Source organism: Perca fluviatilis, chromosome 14, assembly GCF_010015445.1.
Source record: "Perca fluviatilis chromosome 14, GENO_Pfluv_1.0, whole genome shotgun sequence".
NCBI lineage: Eukaryota > Metazoa > Chordata > Actinopteri > Perciformes > Percidae > Perca > Perca fluviatilis.
Genome location: NC_053125.1, coordinates 19840932 through 19856901, shown reverse-complemented (window position 1 = coordinate 19856901; position 15970 = coordinate 19840932). Strand labels below are relative to the sequence as shown.

The following is a 15970-nucleotide window of genomic DNA, read 5'->3' as shown; positions in this document are numbered from 1 at the left end:
AATGTTTTCAGATGCAGCTCTAACAAAGAAACCTTCCCTCTAGGCTACATATCAGCACTGTGACTTGACCTCTGAAAAAAAAGGTTTTGCATTACAAAATCACCCATATCTGCATCCAATGTATAAAACATCACAAAGTAAATGCCAACATTGTATTTGACTTGATGCACCTCATCTTTACAGGATGTGACAGAATATGTTCCAGTGGCCTCTGATTAAACAGTGTTTTTCTTGCTTAAGGGGGGCCTCTGTTGATCAGAGATTGCAGGTGCAGAGTAAACACACAGCCTCATTATAAAATGAAATGGACAAATGAGAAAATGTGTGAGCAATCAATGCTTTTATTGTTAAGAAATAGATTTAGATATAGAGACAAAATTCAAACCACCACTGTCTGATAAGTGAACACTGTTAATTGCTCATACAATACTAATATATATATTAATAATTAAATATAAGCCACTGTTATGACTTGATTGACATATTTTACAAATCATTTACAAATGAGTAATAACATATTACTTAAGATATTAATTTCACCTTATTCTTGGCCCATAAGCTTCTTCTCTTTAGTTAAAGCTGTACTCATCAATTTTTATTTTATTAACAATGGATCAAGTGACTATGCGTGCTGTGGAAGTTGTCGCTTGTAGTGCCAAACCTGCAAAGAATTATCACTTTTATTAATGGCCCACAAACTCTTATTAACCTCGTTTCTAGCTTCAGCAGTCAGCTGTTTTAATCAAATAAGCTTAAATAAACCCCACTGTATGCTACCAGCCCAGCACCAAACAGACAAAGGTAGTGATTTACTGGTCAACATAGCGGAGCATTTAGCAGCTAAAAAGCCAGAACTTTCTCTCCCGAGTTGGTGGAGACAAAAACAGACATAAAAGGAGAGTGAACGTTGGACTCATATTTGCCAGCCGGCCAGAAACACGACTACAAATGATTGCTTATGTTGCTCAGCATCTAGTAGATGTGTTGATACTGTTTTTAATGTTTTCCTGTTCCGCTGAACCCAAGGGGCAAAGAAGTTTGAAGCTTTAAACCAGCTTTTGCTTTGTTTATGACAGCATTGGCTGCCATCTCTGCTGCCTCCGATGGTGATTTTGCTTCCTCGGCTGCCTCATATCCAATAACACCACCCATTGCTCCTCCTGCTACAGCAAAGCCTCCCATCATCACTCCAGCAGCTGCCAGTCCCGCTACTTCTACGCCTCCGCTGCTGCTGCTGTTGTCACCCCTCTTAATGCTGGAACTTTATTCACAAGTTTCATTAATGATTGACAGTTGTGCAGAGCTGTGACAACTAATCCAACCATCGCTGCCACGCCAAAAAAAGCTCCAAGCAATGCTCCTGTGCCAGTACCTGCCAGCTGGATCAAAAACTTCTCAGACACTTTGTTTTTCGCCTGATTTCTGATCTCTTTCGTTGGCAAGTTACCTGATGACTGTTTTATGATCTTTTCCTCTCTCTGTATTTCTTTCTCCACTTCTTGAAACACCCTATTGGTGTAGCATCCATTGTTTTCCATCACCATCTTGTCTATGGTGTTAAGCAGCTCATCCACCTGGACCTGGTTGCTCCTGTAGCTATTCTGCTGTTTGTTCTTCCAGTATTTATTATCCATGACGTGGCACCGGCCGCCGCACTTCTTCACCAGATCACTCAGATTCTCATTCTGACTGACAAAGTCCTCAATTTTCATCCCTTTAGGGAGCTGGTCACCATGAGTGAAGACAATTACAGCATATTTTAAAGCATCTTCCGTGAAATACTGGCATATTTTAGTGATGACAGCCTGCTCGTGCTCTGTGAATTTCTCCACTTTAAGCACAATGAGAAAAGCATGAGGCCCAGGAGCGCACTCTGTGATACACCTCACTATCTTTGGCTTCATCTCCTCCTCAGACCTGCCTGCATCAAAGAAACCAGGAGTGTCGATCAAAGTGATGCTTCTTCCGTTGACACATCTGGTTTCAGCTTGACATTCACTTGTTCCAGAGTTGGGAGTATGGTTTGTGGTGAACAATTTCTCTCCAAATATGGTGTTGCCTAGGTTGCTTTTCCCAGATCCAGTTTTCCCGAGCAGGACGATCCTCCTTGCAGTTGACACTAGAAAAGAGAATGATGACTCTGTTAAGTATGTTTGTCTCTAGCTTGATTGTTAAGCTTTTAATCTTAATCTTCTAATGCTTTTTGAGAACAAGTAACTCAGTTAAGGTAACTCAGTACTGAATTACAATTATTTGACACATAATAGCTATACCCACCTTGGCCTGGTTGGTGAACATCTTTTGTGAATCCTTTCGGTTGGAAAGCTTCCTGCACAGATTTGAAGGCCTGCAGAGAAAAGGAAAATGAAGAATATGTTTATTGCTCAAGATTGACATTTATTTGTATAAGTAGATCCGGCATTAATAAAATATCGTTATTTATTATACACTTAATTAATTGCACTCAATATCATTACCAAGATATTAGAACCTCTGAAGTCTTCACTGCTGTTTGCACACAAAGAAATCCAAATAAATTAAGAAAAGACATTTTTTCTACTGATATACTGATACTAGTATATTTTGTAGAACTTGAACACTCCAGAAATTCATTACGCAAATAGTCAGAGTTTATGGTACAATGCATTTCCATTGCATTACCTCACTAGACTCCTCGTCGTTGGGGTGGATGACGATGCGGACCAGTAATGGCGTTCCACTGGCTTGGTTCTGTCCAAACGCATGAACTTCCTCCAGTAGAACCCTGGCTACCACGCTGTCAGGAAAACACAGGGCAATCCCAGCTCCAAGTACAGGAAATGCGAGAGATCCAAACCCTCTTTTCACACAGGAAGTTAGGATTTCGTTGATGCCCATTCTCAGAACCTGTACAAGGTCAGAATTCAATGGTTTTTAATTAGACAAAATAAATGCTGTATAATGGTGCAGAAAACTGGAAAACAGCTCCTTAAACAAGAAGATAAGACACAACTGAAAACACTCCAATATTTCACCTGGACTGCAGTTCCATCATGGTCATCATCCCAGGGAATGAGGTTGAGGAAGAACACTGCATTAGATGGGAGTTCAGGCAAGCCCTCCACCAGGACTGGGTCACCAGGCAGTGTTTCTTCTTCTCCTGCTTCCTTTCTAAACTTTGTGGTCAGCTGGGATCCAACCATTTTAAACAAAATGTTTCCGACACGGGTAGAGAGAGGGTCATGGCCAACCATGGGCGATACCAGCGCATCCACCTAGGAGGACAACAGGATATGTGATGGGGGTTTCACACAAATATCTAGCTTATTTATTTTCTCATATTATTTCTAATTAAAGAAATAAAAGTTCCCCCTTATAAAAAAAAACATCAGTGTCTTCCTAAATCCAAAGCCCTTGTTAACAGGAACAGCTGATAATTTTAACATGGAGCCTAAAGTACCAGACAGATTTACAAATACTAAACACACAGGGGACCGCAGAAATAGGCTGTAAACACAATAATGACAGATTATCAATATGGCAAACTTGTGAGCAAACACTTGCTTATTTCCACATCCAGCAGACATGGGTCAACATTAATGTTTATTGGGAGTCAGCATTTAGCCTCTTGGCTTGAGATTGATGACTGACGAAATGTGTGTAAAACACCTCCTGCATAGACCAACTGTAATAGGATCAGTCTTCAACTGAGTTTTGCTGTTAAAAAAATGGATTGGTCAAGCTGGCATAAATAGAGCCAGCAGCATTTTAAATGCATGTGATATTCAGTAGTTTTGTGTAATGTTGGAGCTGCTGCCAAACATCAAACTGTTAGCACATCATCAAGGTAAGCAAAGTCATATAGAAAACCCCTTGTTGAAGTATCCTAAACACGAGTCATTCTGCAAAGAGTGGTTCTAATCTTCCAATGAGCAGGTTTGATACATTTTCTTAAAAATCACAGAAACGTGTCTTACCTGCTGGGTCTCGATGGTTCCCTGAATGATCTCTACATGGACACCACCTCCAGGAGCTCCAGCTGTGGCTCCTCCTGCTGTGTCTTGGGCAGAAGCATCCACCTGGAAGCCCAGATCTCTCGGTGCACTGTTTCCAGTACTTATCCCTTGGAGAAGCCGGTCACATGCTTCCTGCATTGCCCTCACCACCTCTCCTCTGTTATCAATCAGGATGACTCTGCTCAGACTTCTCCCTCCCTGACTGCCAAATTTCTTAACAGCAGTAACAATAGCCTCAGAGCACACAGTAACAGGGACACTGAATGTCCCTGAGCTGATGCAAGGAATGGCTATGGACCTGAACTCCATCATCTCTGCTAAATTCAGAGCAGACTGGACAGTTTTTTCCAGTAACACCCCCTCTCTACCACCTGATTTTCCACCTACAGGCCCAACAGCATGCAGCAGTTTCTTGCACTTTAAGTTCCCCCCTGTGGTCACTACCACATCACCTGTGGGGATTTTCCCAGTCTGCTTTACTATAGCTCTGCTCTCCTTCTGCACCTGAGGGCCACCTGCTTTACTCAGTGCTGCAGCAACCCCTCCACCGTGGTCCAGATCTTCGTTGGCAGCATTCACCAGGGCATCAGCATCCTGTTTGGTGATGTCACCCTGACACACCAGCACCTGGAACCCATCACGGAGGCTGTAGCGCGCAACTGTTGTGTTTACTTCACTCAAACTCAGAGATTCCAAATTATGAGCAATACTAGGCAGACTGACTTTGCTTTGCACACTAGACTCCAAAATAAACTGTGTGACAGCTTCACTCAGCTCTTCAACCTCTTTGGTGTGGCCCAGTAAGCACACCGAGCTGCCTAAGCCAAAGAAGACCTGAGCCCGGTATTGCCCTTGGTTCATCTCATTTGTCTTGGACTTAAGCTTTTCCTGAAGCTCAGACGGCACAGCGGAGCAGTAAGGAACATCAATGTGTACTTCCTTTATCTCAAGTTGCAGTGCATTTTCTGTTTCATCAAGATTATCAGTGGAAAGGGAGACCAAACGTAGCTCTGTGTCTCGTAACTCTACTTCCACCTTGTCACTGACACCTAAAAAGTGACCTAGCACCCCTGGACCTCTGTATGCCTTCCTTAGAAAGGCCAACAAATGTGGGCTCATGTCAGAAACCGTCTTTTCCAACACCAAATTCTCCTGACCAGAGATCCAATCGTCTGCCTTAAGAATCTCCTCCACAGTACCTTCCAAAACTAACTGACCGGCAGCTCCCTGCGTTACCTTCACTCCTGGACAATCTCGTCCTAAACTGTGCTCGATCTCTTTCCAGAGGAGGCGGAGCTTGGCCTCGCCCAGTCGCCGAATGCTGGTTTGCTTCTCACTCACACCTGACCTGTCCTCTACATTCATCAACCTGGCGTTCACCTGAGAAGGCTCCCCGACAACAACAGCCATCCCAACCTCGCTGTACACCTTCACCTCATCTGTGCTCTGACGAGAGCTGCAGGACTGAAGCAAAGCTTTAACTTTATGAGCGTCAAACTCATAGTGGCACAGGTAGCCATCAAAAAGTTTGTCTACCTCGGCATTCCAGTTTCTATCATCACCTGCAGCACCAGGTTGAGCTAAACGCCTAACTGAAACCCTCTCCTCCTCTGGGTAAAGCTGAGCAGAGCAGGCCACAGAGGCAAATTCTTTCTCTAGTTTCTCCCCAGCCTTGGGACATTCCTTAAGGTAACGAAGAAGGTAAGCATCAACTTGTAGTTCATATTCTTCACCACTTGGTGGAGGAGTTGAGGCAGGAATGGACTGTGGGCTCTGATGAAAAGAGATAAACAAGTAATGACAACAACAACAACAACAACAGCTTTACTGGTTTATGATGCAGTATACAACCTCTTTGGTGTTATATAACGATATGAAATGGGAAAATGTTAATAGAAATTTATCTTTTGACTACACAATCTTGATTGAATGACAGAAATGTTGTGCTAACCTGTACTGGAGCTGTAGGATCCTGGCTTGGAGAGGAGATGATGTGTTCCATGGTGCCTCGGACAGCGAACACCACACCATCCACAACATGCTCAGATTTCTGCAGGACTGCCAGCTGATCTATTAAAAGCATGTGACATTATTTACTGTGTTTTAAATCATGGACTTGCTGCTCATTTGACAAAACATTTTTTGTCACTAAACAGAGCAACGTTGTTGTTTCAATCCCCCTCTCCCACAGTGTACACACTCACACAGTACTTCGACATGAGTGATAATGACCTCCTTTGTTGTTTCTCATGTTTTATAGACAACTGATTCTACTGAAGTAGGCCTACTGTATATTTCAGTTAGCTGGTGCAGTGACTGAAAACTGGAAATCTACTAATCTTTTGCATTTTTTTATTGTTATATTCTTTTCTACAGGGTAGTTTATACTTAGGCTGTAGACTAACGCTACTTATTTGAGATATTCGGCGAAATCAAAAGCTCATCTGTGGCAGAATTGATTTAGGTTTCATTTTCGGGAAAGTGAAACTTAAAGTGGGCTATGCAGTGAGCCTTGTAGTTCAAACATAGGGTAGGCTACTTCTTTAACCAACATAAGACAGACGACATTACATCATTTACAACATGAGTTGATCAGTAATGTACGGTCTTATTGGCTACCTTTTTGATATTTGAAAGCAACGCTGTAGACGTCATCCTTCACCCTGCTCACTGGGCCACAGTCTCCTCCGCCGGATCTGCGCCGAACACGGAAATATGTTTCGATTCTCTTCGCCTGCTCCCCGAGCAGGCTGCTGTGCCACTCAAAGAAAACCGAATACTGGTAAACACCATCCATAGTGTCGCTTTTCTTGTGAAGAGACGAAGAAAGACAATCATATGCAGCGTCCGATTGAAGGAGCAGTGTGTTTACAGTCGCCCGTGTGATCCTGCTAGTGCTGTGAAAGCAGAGCAAAGTCAAATATCACCATGGTGACTTCATACAACAGCTGGGAGGTACCGTGCAGTACGTCGTTACTGCTAAAGCTGAAACAGAAGAAAAAACAACGTAGCCTACTTCATAGGGAATAGTGTCACAGGATAGATTTTGGGAGGGTCCCACAAACCCCAATAAAAAAATAACCATGATAATAATACATGAAAAAAAATATAATAAAAATGTAGGCTAATTGCAAAATTAACCAACTTTTTCCATTAAATATTTTTATTTCATTTGACCCTGTTAAAACACTATATCTGGATAAGTATTGAAGTAGCCTCCCTTTGCCACAGACTGGATCATAAAGCATTGCCATTACACCAAGTAAGGAGATACATGTTTGTGAGTTATATGAGGATGTGCATGAAAGTATGCCTTTTGTTTGCCATAGCCCTACAAATGTACCATGTGTTATCTTACACAATGATGGTCTTTGTGTTTGGGGTCAATGACCCCAGAGATATATATTGTATCTCTTCTGTATTGTGTATATCTAAGGCAAATATATTTTATTAAACCATGTTTTATAGCTAGGGATCCCAAAGTGTCAAGTAATGCTTTCTTTTCTGCAGACCTATGAAATGTGTCATCAGTTTAAAATCATGTTTTGAAGCAGTTCTCATAAAATTGGAGGGAAAAACAGTCAAGGTAATTAGACAAATAATTGACAATTAAACTATCAGAAGAACAGAACATAAGTAATATGTTTCTTGAAAACATAAACAACGTTAACACAGAAACAAATTTAAACATCTAAGAATAAGTACTTACGGTTATCTCAGGTTTCACTGGCTGACCTGTTGGTTATGACGGGCTGAGTGGCAAAGTCCTGTGACAGAGCTGCTACTCAGCTCTTTTGTTTTACTAGGTTTGAGCACAAATGGCCCAGGTAGTCACACCTTTCAAGTAATGTCAACCTCATGTCTGTGTCATACCACACGCAGAGCTAAGATCTGCTTTGTCAGATGAGTTATTTATAGCGTGATATTCTTACCTCTTACCCTCTCTACTCATCATACTATGAAGTGTCATATTGCCAGTGGAACATGTCTATTCTATCTTATTTGTATACACCAGTTCTCCCTCTATTATCGCTTTATTTAACTTTTTTTTCCACTTTCACCTCTAAAATGCTGCTTTCATTTTATTAGCAACTTTAAGGCACACACAAGTACATTTTGTATATGTACTTTATACTGTATTTGTATGTACTGTATGTATATTTCGTTGTACACAGTTACAACAAAATATGGATGGCAGAGAACCACTAACCTAAACAACACAATGAGACCAATACTGATAATAACAATGATGATACAGGCCTTCCTTTTTTTTTTTAAATGCATGACACAAAACATGAACAAGAAGTTAATCTCCTTTAGTGCTCAATATCCATCTAGGACAAACTGTGATGAAAAAAACTCCTATCAAGTATTATTAAGTGCAGTGGAGCTGTTACTTTGAACTTAGGTGAATGGGACTGTTAATATTCTTTGAATGGACTGAAAGGTCATACTAAAAAAAATATCCTTGAGCATAAAAACAACCTTATAGAACCACGCCTGGCTGTTTGAGTTGTGACTAATGCTATACTGTACTGTAGGTGTGTCTTTGTACCTTGGCAACTCAAACTGATCTCTGAGTTGTTTGTCCAAACATTAGGTAATAGCCTACATAGTGGGATATAGGTGCCCTCTAGTGTCCATGTCACAGTGCTTTCAAAGTCATTCTTTGGGTATTCTAAAATTTGAAATATTTTCTACAATTTTGTTCACCCCATTCAGTAAATAATAGTTACACCTCTCAGTATCGCACAATTATTCATGAAGACAATACATGTTCTGTGTCCTTGCCTTCATGAAGGTTGCCTTTATAACAGCACTATATCATTATATTTCATTCATTTTGGGTGGAAACTGGAAACTGAGTGTATCACAGAGCAAGAGTGGTTAACCTGAGAAAGGAAGAGCAGATTTCACACACCTGTGTTGGCAAGCAAAAATATTCACTCCAGTTGTCTGTCATTTAGTTTGTACCATCATCTAAATGTCTTGTAAGAATTATTATAGTCTATTTAATGAACTCAAATCATCTCACGATACAACATACTATGTTTACTATTAAGGACTGACCTGAGTAGTGTTCGAGATTATTATTTTTTTGCTATCTACACGTCAGACACTGTGTAGTTCCCTAAATACAATAGTGTGAATTAGTTAACGATTTTAGAAACGGCAAGTATCTCCAGACACCAAAACAATTCACCACCTATACATGTTCTGGCAAGATGCATGACACTCAGAAACAATGGGCTGTGGGTACCTTTATTTATTTATTGTAAAAAATAATCCAAATGATTTACAGCATATTCTTCTGCATATAAATGCTCCAATGCGGAGCATAATCAAACAGTCATATTTATATAAACACTAAAACAAATAAAACTGTGCCGAGGCTGATATGGTTTAAAGTAACTGACGACAAACTTTTCTGAGCAGCCTTTTTCATGCAAAGAAGTATTCCAAGAAATTGGTGATCCAAACAGAACAAGAGAAAGCCACAAAAAAAATAAAACATTTAACAAGCATGTCACATTACAGTTTTTCACGATCGCTATGACAATTTTTTCAATACTTTTAACAACTTTCCTAAACTGTTAACGCACCAACACACCTACAACACACGATTGGCAAAACAGTTAATTTCATGTTCAAAATCACACATTGTAAACTAAACTAAACTAAACACTAATTTTCAAAATACAATAATTCACTAACACAATACACTATGTTTACCAAAACAATGCAATCATGTCTCAAAATCAAATAATTCTTGCAAAACACTAACACATGTTCTCTCCCAACAGGAACATTTAGTCAATCATAGCACAATGTCATACAAAACACTAACATCCTATGGAATTACAGAAACTGCATTATTCTATATGTGTCAGTCAGGTCTGCCCTTATAGAATAGACAATAGTGATTGTATTGATCATAGATTGTGTTTTGCACTGCAGTTTCTCTTGAAGCCTCTCTACATTTTTGTTTTGTTGGGTTTAGTAAATTTTTTTCAAAGAATATTTTTTGGGCTTTTCTGCCTTTATTTGACAGGACTGCTAGTTGAGAAAGGGGAAAGACATTCAGTAAATCGTCACAAGTCGGATTTGAACCCTGGATCTCTGTGTTGAGGAATAAACCTCCAAGTATATGTGTGCCTGCTCTACCCACTGAGCCAACCCGGCCACCATTTGGTTTCTTTTGCTGCAGAGATTCAATACAAAAAATGATTGACCCATCTCAGAGTAGCTTTATTAGAATGTGGGGTTTTTGAAAAAAAGGAGACAAAGACAGAATTGTCCTGGTACTCCTCTTCCTCTCCCTCGTGAAGGCATTTTTCTTATTTTCTGTGTTCATCTACAGTATATTGTTCAAATAGGTCCTCTTTTACTGTACTACCATATGATCATGCGATTGAAAGAACCTCAACACCTGAGTGTGTTTCCTAGAAGGGAATCAGCTATGATTGATCTATTTGCATAACTTCAATCAGCTGTTTCTCAATAAATGCATGTATAAAATGCAGGGGATATATTTGTGTTTCAACTTACAATATGATCAGCTGTTCACTTTGACTTTAGCCTATAAGTTAGGTTTAGAACATGATGTTATCTGTTCTGAAATACAGTGTGAAAGCATTTGTAAATTTGGCAGTAAAGATCCATTGTTTTGCTTTTGGTGGAGCTTGTGTGTAAAAGAAGTTCAAGCATTTTAAATTTGTTTTAACTGTATGCATTTTGTGTCAAAGCAACAAGAAATGTGTTAATTGTATAGCCTACACAGACAGATGTTGTGCTAACTGTGTTAAGAGTTTAGGAAAGTTGTTAAAAGTATTGAAAAAAGTGTCATAGCGATCGTAAAAAACTGTAATGCAATAAATCAGCCATAACAACTGAGGGCACTCTACCTTTTTACCTTAAAGTGATGGTTCGGAGTAATTTCACCCTAAGGTCCTTTGCACCATGATCTCGAGCCAAACACCCCCCCAGAAGCTTTTTTCACCTGGGTCGAACATTGGGAGCGTTAGCGTAGCGTAGCGTTATCAGCTGAATAGCTTAGCGCAGAGGCTAATGGATCCGAAGTGTCTCTTAACATTACCCCACTAATAATGCCCGAAATGATACCAAACGTCTACAGTAGTACAAATAGGTTATGCACTCATAAAACGATGGATTGTAAAATTTGTAAGTACACCAGAAGTTTATGTAAATAACACTTGCCTGCTGGCTTCTGCTCTCTGCTGCTGCTGTATGAAGGTAAATATGGTGCAAAAGGTAAATATGGTGCAAAACGTGAGAGCTTGTAGAATACAATGTGAGAACTTGCAGAACAAAAAAATTTAACTTGTATGTTAAAATTTGCACTTGTAAAATAAAAATTTGCACTTGTAAAATAAAAATTTGCACTTGTAAAATAAAAATTTGCACTTGTAAAATAAAAATGTGCACTTGTAAAATAAAAATTTGCACTTGTAAAATAAAAATTTGCACTTGTAAAAATTATTCACATTTGAAGTCACAAAAAGAAAAAAAACATGAGAGCTTGTAAAAAAAATCTGAACTTGTAAATTGAAATTTGCACTTGTAGAAAAAATATTCACAAATGTGTAGATTGATATTTGCATGAACACAATGACAGCTGCAAACTTGTAATGCAACATTTACTCATGTACTTTTTTTTTTTAACTCAGGTTGATTTTCCATCACAACCACAACTCAGTGATTACAACCTCTCGAATCTGTCACTGTATGCGCTCTCTCGCATCACCAAGAGGCGAATCTGCGCCTCGACTTTTGCAACACTTGTTGCGATACATTTGGTGCAAAACTAATTTGTACCTGTGGACTTAGGCTGTGGAGCTCTGATCCAACAGAACGGGGAAAGCAGGGTTTCTATCGCCAGATGAGGGACAACTCTGTCCGGCTTATTTAGCTATGTCGCATGGAAGCCTGGTTGAATAGCAAGCTAGCGTTAGCTAACTAACCAACCAGCCTGATTCTAAATAAATACCTTTTAATTATCTTAACACTTTTTAACAGTCAAACTGAAACACTGGCGGTGAGCTCCAGGTCCTGCAGCCGCAGACGGACGGTCGGGAGTTCTTTCCAAACTCTGATTCATTTGACGACGATCTGCTGATGTCTTTGTAGGACACTGCCACAGACCAAGTATAACCACTCAAAGTGACCTCCCAGTAACAGCGCTCTGACAAACCCTCTCTGCACAACACCTGCCTGCAATATGTAAACCTGTCTGAATGAGTAGAATAATATATCTCATAGGCTGCATACGTCACTCGCTCTTGTGAAATGGACAAATTTCGGGAGACTGAGTTCCCATCAAGGGTTAGAGGACGGCAATCTGATGAAAGAACAAAGCAGTAAAAATAAGGCAATATTAACATCAACCTTTAAATATTTAGTTAATTACTAATGCACTGGTATATTGTGGAACTGCGGGGAATTAAATGTTTCACTTACAGCGTAAAAACTCCTCTCTGGTCTTTGGCACAGGTGGCAGCACAACATCTATAGTAGAAACTAACAAAAACAAACAGATCCTAAATACCACTGGACATGAATCAAATCCACTGTATTACTCTGGATTCTTATACTTCTACCAGGTACCTGTGGCAGAGATCCTGTGAGATGTGTCCTTCAGGAGGCCCTCTATGTCATCCCTCAGCTTAGACACGCAGTCAGTCACAGGTTTGAAAGTGGAACGTTGAGGTTGAACAACAGGGCCAGTTGGCCAGTCTGGAGATTCGCAGGGGGTGGAGAGGGACTGGAAAGTCTGGAGGGAATTCAATAAGCCAGAGACCAAAAAAAAAAAAAAAAAGAGTCCAATATCACCATCAGCGTATCGCGTGTTTCACTGTCAAATGTGGCCAGCAGATGTCACTTTTGCCATTTCCTCAAAAAAAAGTTTTGCATGTTTTAAGTTTCTAATACAGACGGTGTGTGCTTTGGCTGTACAGCACTGATAATGTGGAATATATACAGTAACATAAGAATTATACAAAGTGATAAAAATACCCCAAAACTGATAAAATTGCTTCACACCACACCGGGTCTCTGCTACCTGAATGAAATGGATGTGGTCGTCGGTCAGACAAAGCTGTTCCAGGTCGGTGTCTCTTATCTTCAGCTTGGTGATCTCGTCCTTTAGCTTCAGCTGCAGCTCTTCAGCCTGACAGACTGCAGTGTGCTCCTGGGCTTTGATCAGCTGCTTCACCAAAGTGCATTTTTTCTTAATGGAGGAGATCAGCTCATCAAAGACCTTATCACAGATCTTACCTGCAGGCTGGCTACAACTCTGTTCATACAAACAAAAACAAAAACAAAAGGGTTTTCCTTTTAAAAATATGTACTCAAATATGTGGCAAAGTTCCGACTTTGTGACACTGTTGTTTTAATACATGCATTGTCATGGCAAACGGAATCTACAAGTTAATGCATGCATCTGTAGTGGTTAATGAGGTTAGGTTGGTGGGAAATGAAAGGCTCCATACATATATCGTAGGGCCAGCTGTCAAAAACACAGTATTACTCAAATACTAAAGTCTAAATTCCAATTCCAAATACCTTGAACGCCTTCAGAGCTTGGAGCAGCTCATTCAGCTCATTTTCTCTCTCCTTTTGTCTCTCCTGGACTTTCTTTTGATTCACGGTCAGCTGTTTCTGAAAGAAATTGTTGGCACAACAGCCAATGGCTTTTGTGAATGGATATATTTATATAGTATGTTTTCTATCACTTCGATCACATCCGACTGCTACTGGTGAGAAAGATTTGACTAAAACGCTAAAGTAACATTAATATCAATGTGTTTGACTGCAGACCTTTCTGTTTGTGTTTTTTGTTACGACCTGTTCCACAGCCCTCTCTGCTGCAGCGGACACTGTATAATGGCTCTTATGCTCATCTATAACGCACAGATAGCAGATACACTTCTTGTCTGTCTGACAGTAGACCTCCATCAGCTTGTTGTGCTTCCTACACGTCTTTTCCTGCAGTGGGATTGTAGCAGAGAACAGCTGGTGCTTCTTCAACAAAGGAACACTGTGGTGAGGCTACAGGTGAACAGGACAGTAAGATACCAAGCACGTCAGGCAAGACATCGTGGCTTTGTGTCGTTTGGTCCCACGGCAGAAATCACAGGCGACATCTGTTGGGCCGGCACAGGCCTCAGCAGCAGGGGGAGAAGCCGGCTGAAGGCCTGACTTCTTCAGCTTCTCCACAAGCTACAGCAGGGATGATAAAAAAGAAAGATAAATATTATTGTAAATTACATGACATACAGGAGAAAAGCAGAATAAGAACATAATTCACTCAGAGTATACAGTACGTCTAGCAAGGCTTCACAATCATCTGAATTAATTATTCTTATTTTAGATCTATCTTTGTTTTTTAAGTGCACAAGGATTTTTAGAGAACCTAATTCATGGGGTTATTAGGGCTTCACACAAGGATTGTACAAACTTCAAGTGAGTCAGTCAGACTCATGACCACTTACAGCCAAAAATGTATGTGGTGACTGTAGTCGGACCTACAGGCAGTGATGAAAAGTAACATTTACTCAAGCAATGTACTTATGTACAATTTTGAGGTACTTGTGATTTACTTAAGTATTTAAATTGTTTGCTACTTTACACTTCTACTTGGCTACATTTAAGATCGAGGCAAGTATTCACTTTTTTACTGCACAACATTTATTTGAAAACTTTAGTTAGCCTACTAGTTTCCTTGCAAATTCACATTATTAACACAAATGTTATCAATCACTGCAATCAATGCCTATCTTTCTATCACCACTTCCAGACGGCCTATTTCCACGCCATCACCTCAGCCAGCATGTTGTTCCTCCTCAGAAAAGGCCTCGTGGTGAAGGTCTCCCTGCACTGAGGGCAGTTGTACTTTCCCTTCTTTTCTTTATGTTCCCAGCAACCCTCAATACAGCCTTTGCAGTAATTATGTCCACAGGGAATGGTGACTGGCTCTTTCAGCAGCTCCAGACATACTGAACAGCAGAACTGATTCTGGTCCAAATCAACGCCATGCTCCTGCTGCTGCTCAGCCATTTTGATGAGTTTTAGAAGCAGATAAAGCACTCATCAGTTTTGTTTTCTGTTATGGAAAAGACCCTCGGGAGCTGCACACCTCCAACGTCGTCAAGGTTAACCTGTGCCTTGCCAAACTCCACTATGTTAGTTTGAGCTGAAAAGGAACATTATTTTGTTGACTGCATTAGTTTTGTATTAGACTGTAACTAGAACAAAGTGTACCAGTTTATGGCCTTTTTTGCCAGCTAAGAGTAGGCCTAGGCTATAATATCATGTTAGTTTACCTTTAGCTAGGGGCTACCTAGCTAAAACTAGTCAATACATTAAAGGTTTAATATGCAGTGTTATCCGAAAAAACGAGGCATAGAATAATACAAAAATAATCCTATAATAATCCCTTTCAGTTATCATATATGACCCACTAGAAGTGTGTGTATCTGTCAACACCCTACCTTCTGCCTTGATTCTCTCTTCTTATGATTTATGGTCGTCAGTAAAGACACTTGTGAACCCACGTGTGACCCCCAGCAAATTACAGCGTTCAGGTTGGGCAGCCCGCTCATTCTCAACCGCTGCTTTGTTCCTCAGCGTTTGATATAGCGAACAAGGTCAGGGTAGGTCTAGTACCCTGACCGTTGTCCTCTGATTCACTGCGTTCTATGGCACTCCCTCTCTTAATTCACTCTTTATGTTAAATTATTTTGATCTTATTGTTTCTAGTATAATTCTTGTTTTTTTTCTTTTTTCTTTACGTGTGTGAGTGAGTAGGTTTGTATGTACAGTGCCCTCCACAATTACTGACACCCCTGTTTAAGATGGGGTCATGGACTTCTAAAAATTCTCCTTTTTTTAAAACAACATAGAACTCAAATGCAAAAAAAGAGAAAAATCCAACCTTTTATGTAAGTACATTACTT

General features: G+C 40.2%; 1 protein-coding gene and 1 pseudogene across 2 annotated transcripts; both read right to left on the bottom strand.

Annotated features, from left to right (window-relative positions):
* Window positions 1-323: 323 nt before the first annotated feature.
* On the bottom strand, window positions 324-7823 carry LOC120573140 (protein mono-ADP-ribosyltransferase PARP14-like). 2 transcript variants are annotated; one of them, XM_039822620.1, is made up of 8 exons: window positions 7705-7823; window positions 6615-6980; window positions 5947-6065; window positions 3957-5768; window positions 3015-3254; window positions 2662-2886; window positions 2278-2347; window positions 324-2119 (listed from the first exon to the last, which is right to left on the bottom strand). In XM_039822620.1, exons 2-8 carry the CDS (start codon window positions 6790-6792, stop codon window positions 1215-1217), a joined length of 3549 nt encoding a protein of 1182 aa, XP_039678554.1. In that variant the 5' UTR covers window positions 6793-6980; window positions 7705-7823; the 3' UTR covers window positions 324-1214. The 2 variants fall into 2 exon arrangements, with proteins under 2 accessions (XP_039678554.1, XP_039678553.1); XM_039822619.1 differs by having other exon boundaries at window positions 6615-6892.
* Window positions 6887-15300, bottom strand: LOC120572525 (annotated as a pseudogene).
* Window positions 15301-15970: the final 670 nt, after the last annotated feature.

What these genes read in the sequence shown, in the direction of transcription:
- LOC120573140 (XM_039822620.1), bottom strand. Translation starts at nt 6,792, where the DNA reads ATGGATGGTGTTTACCAGTATTCGGTTTTCTTTGAGTGGCACAGCAGC. An exon ending in ATGATGGAACTGCAGTCCAG is followed by an intron (nt 2,887 to 3,014) that starts GTGAAATATTGG and finishes GACCTTGTACAG; the next exon opens with GTTCTGAGAATGGGCATCAA. An exon ending in TGTTCACCAACCAGGCCAAG is followed by an intron (nt 2,120 to 2,277) that starts GTGGGTATAGCT and finishes TCTCTTTTCTAG; the next exon opens with TGTCAACTGCAAGGAGGATC.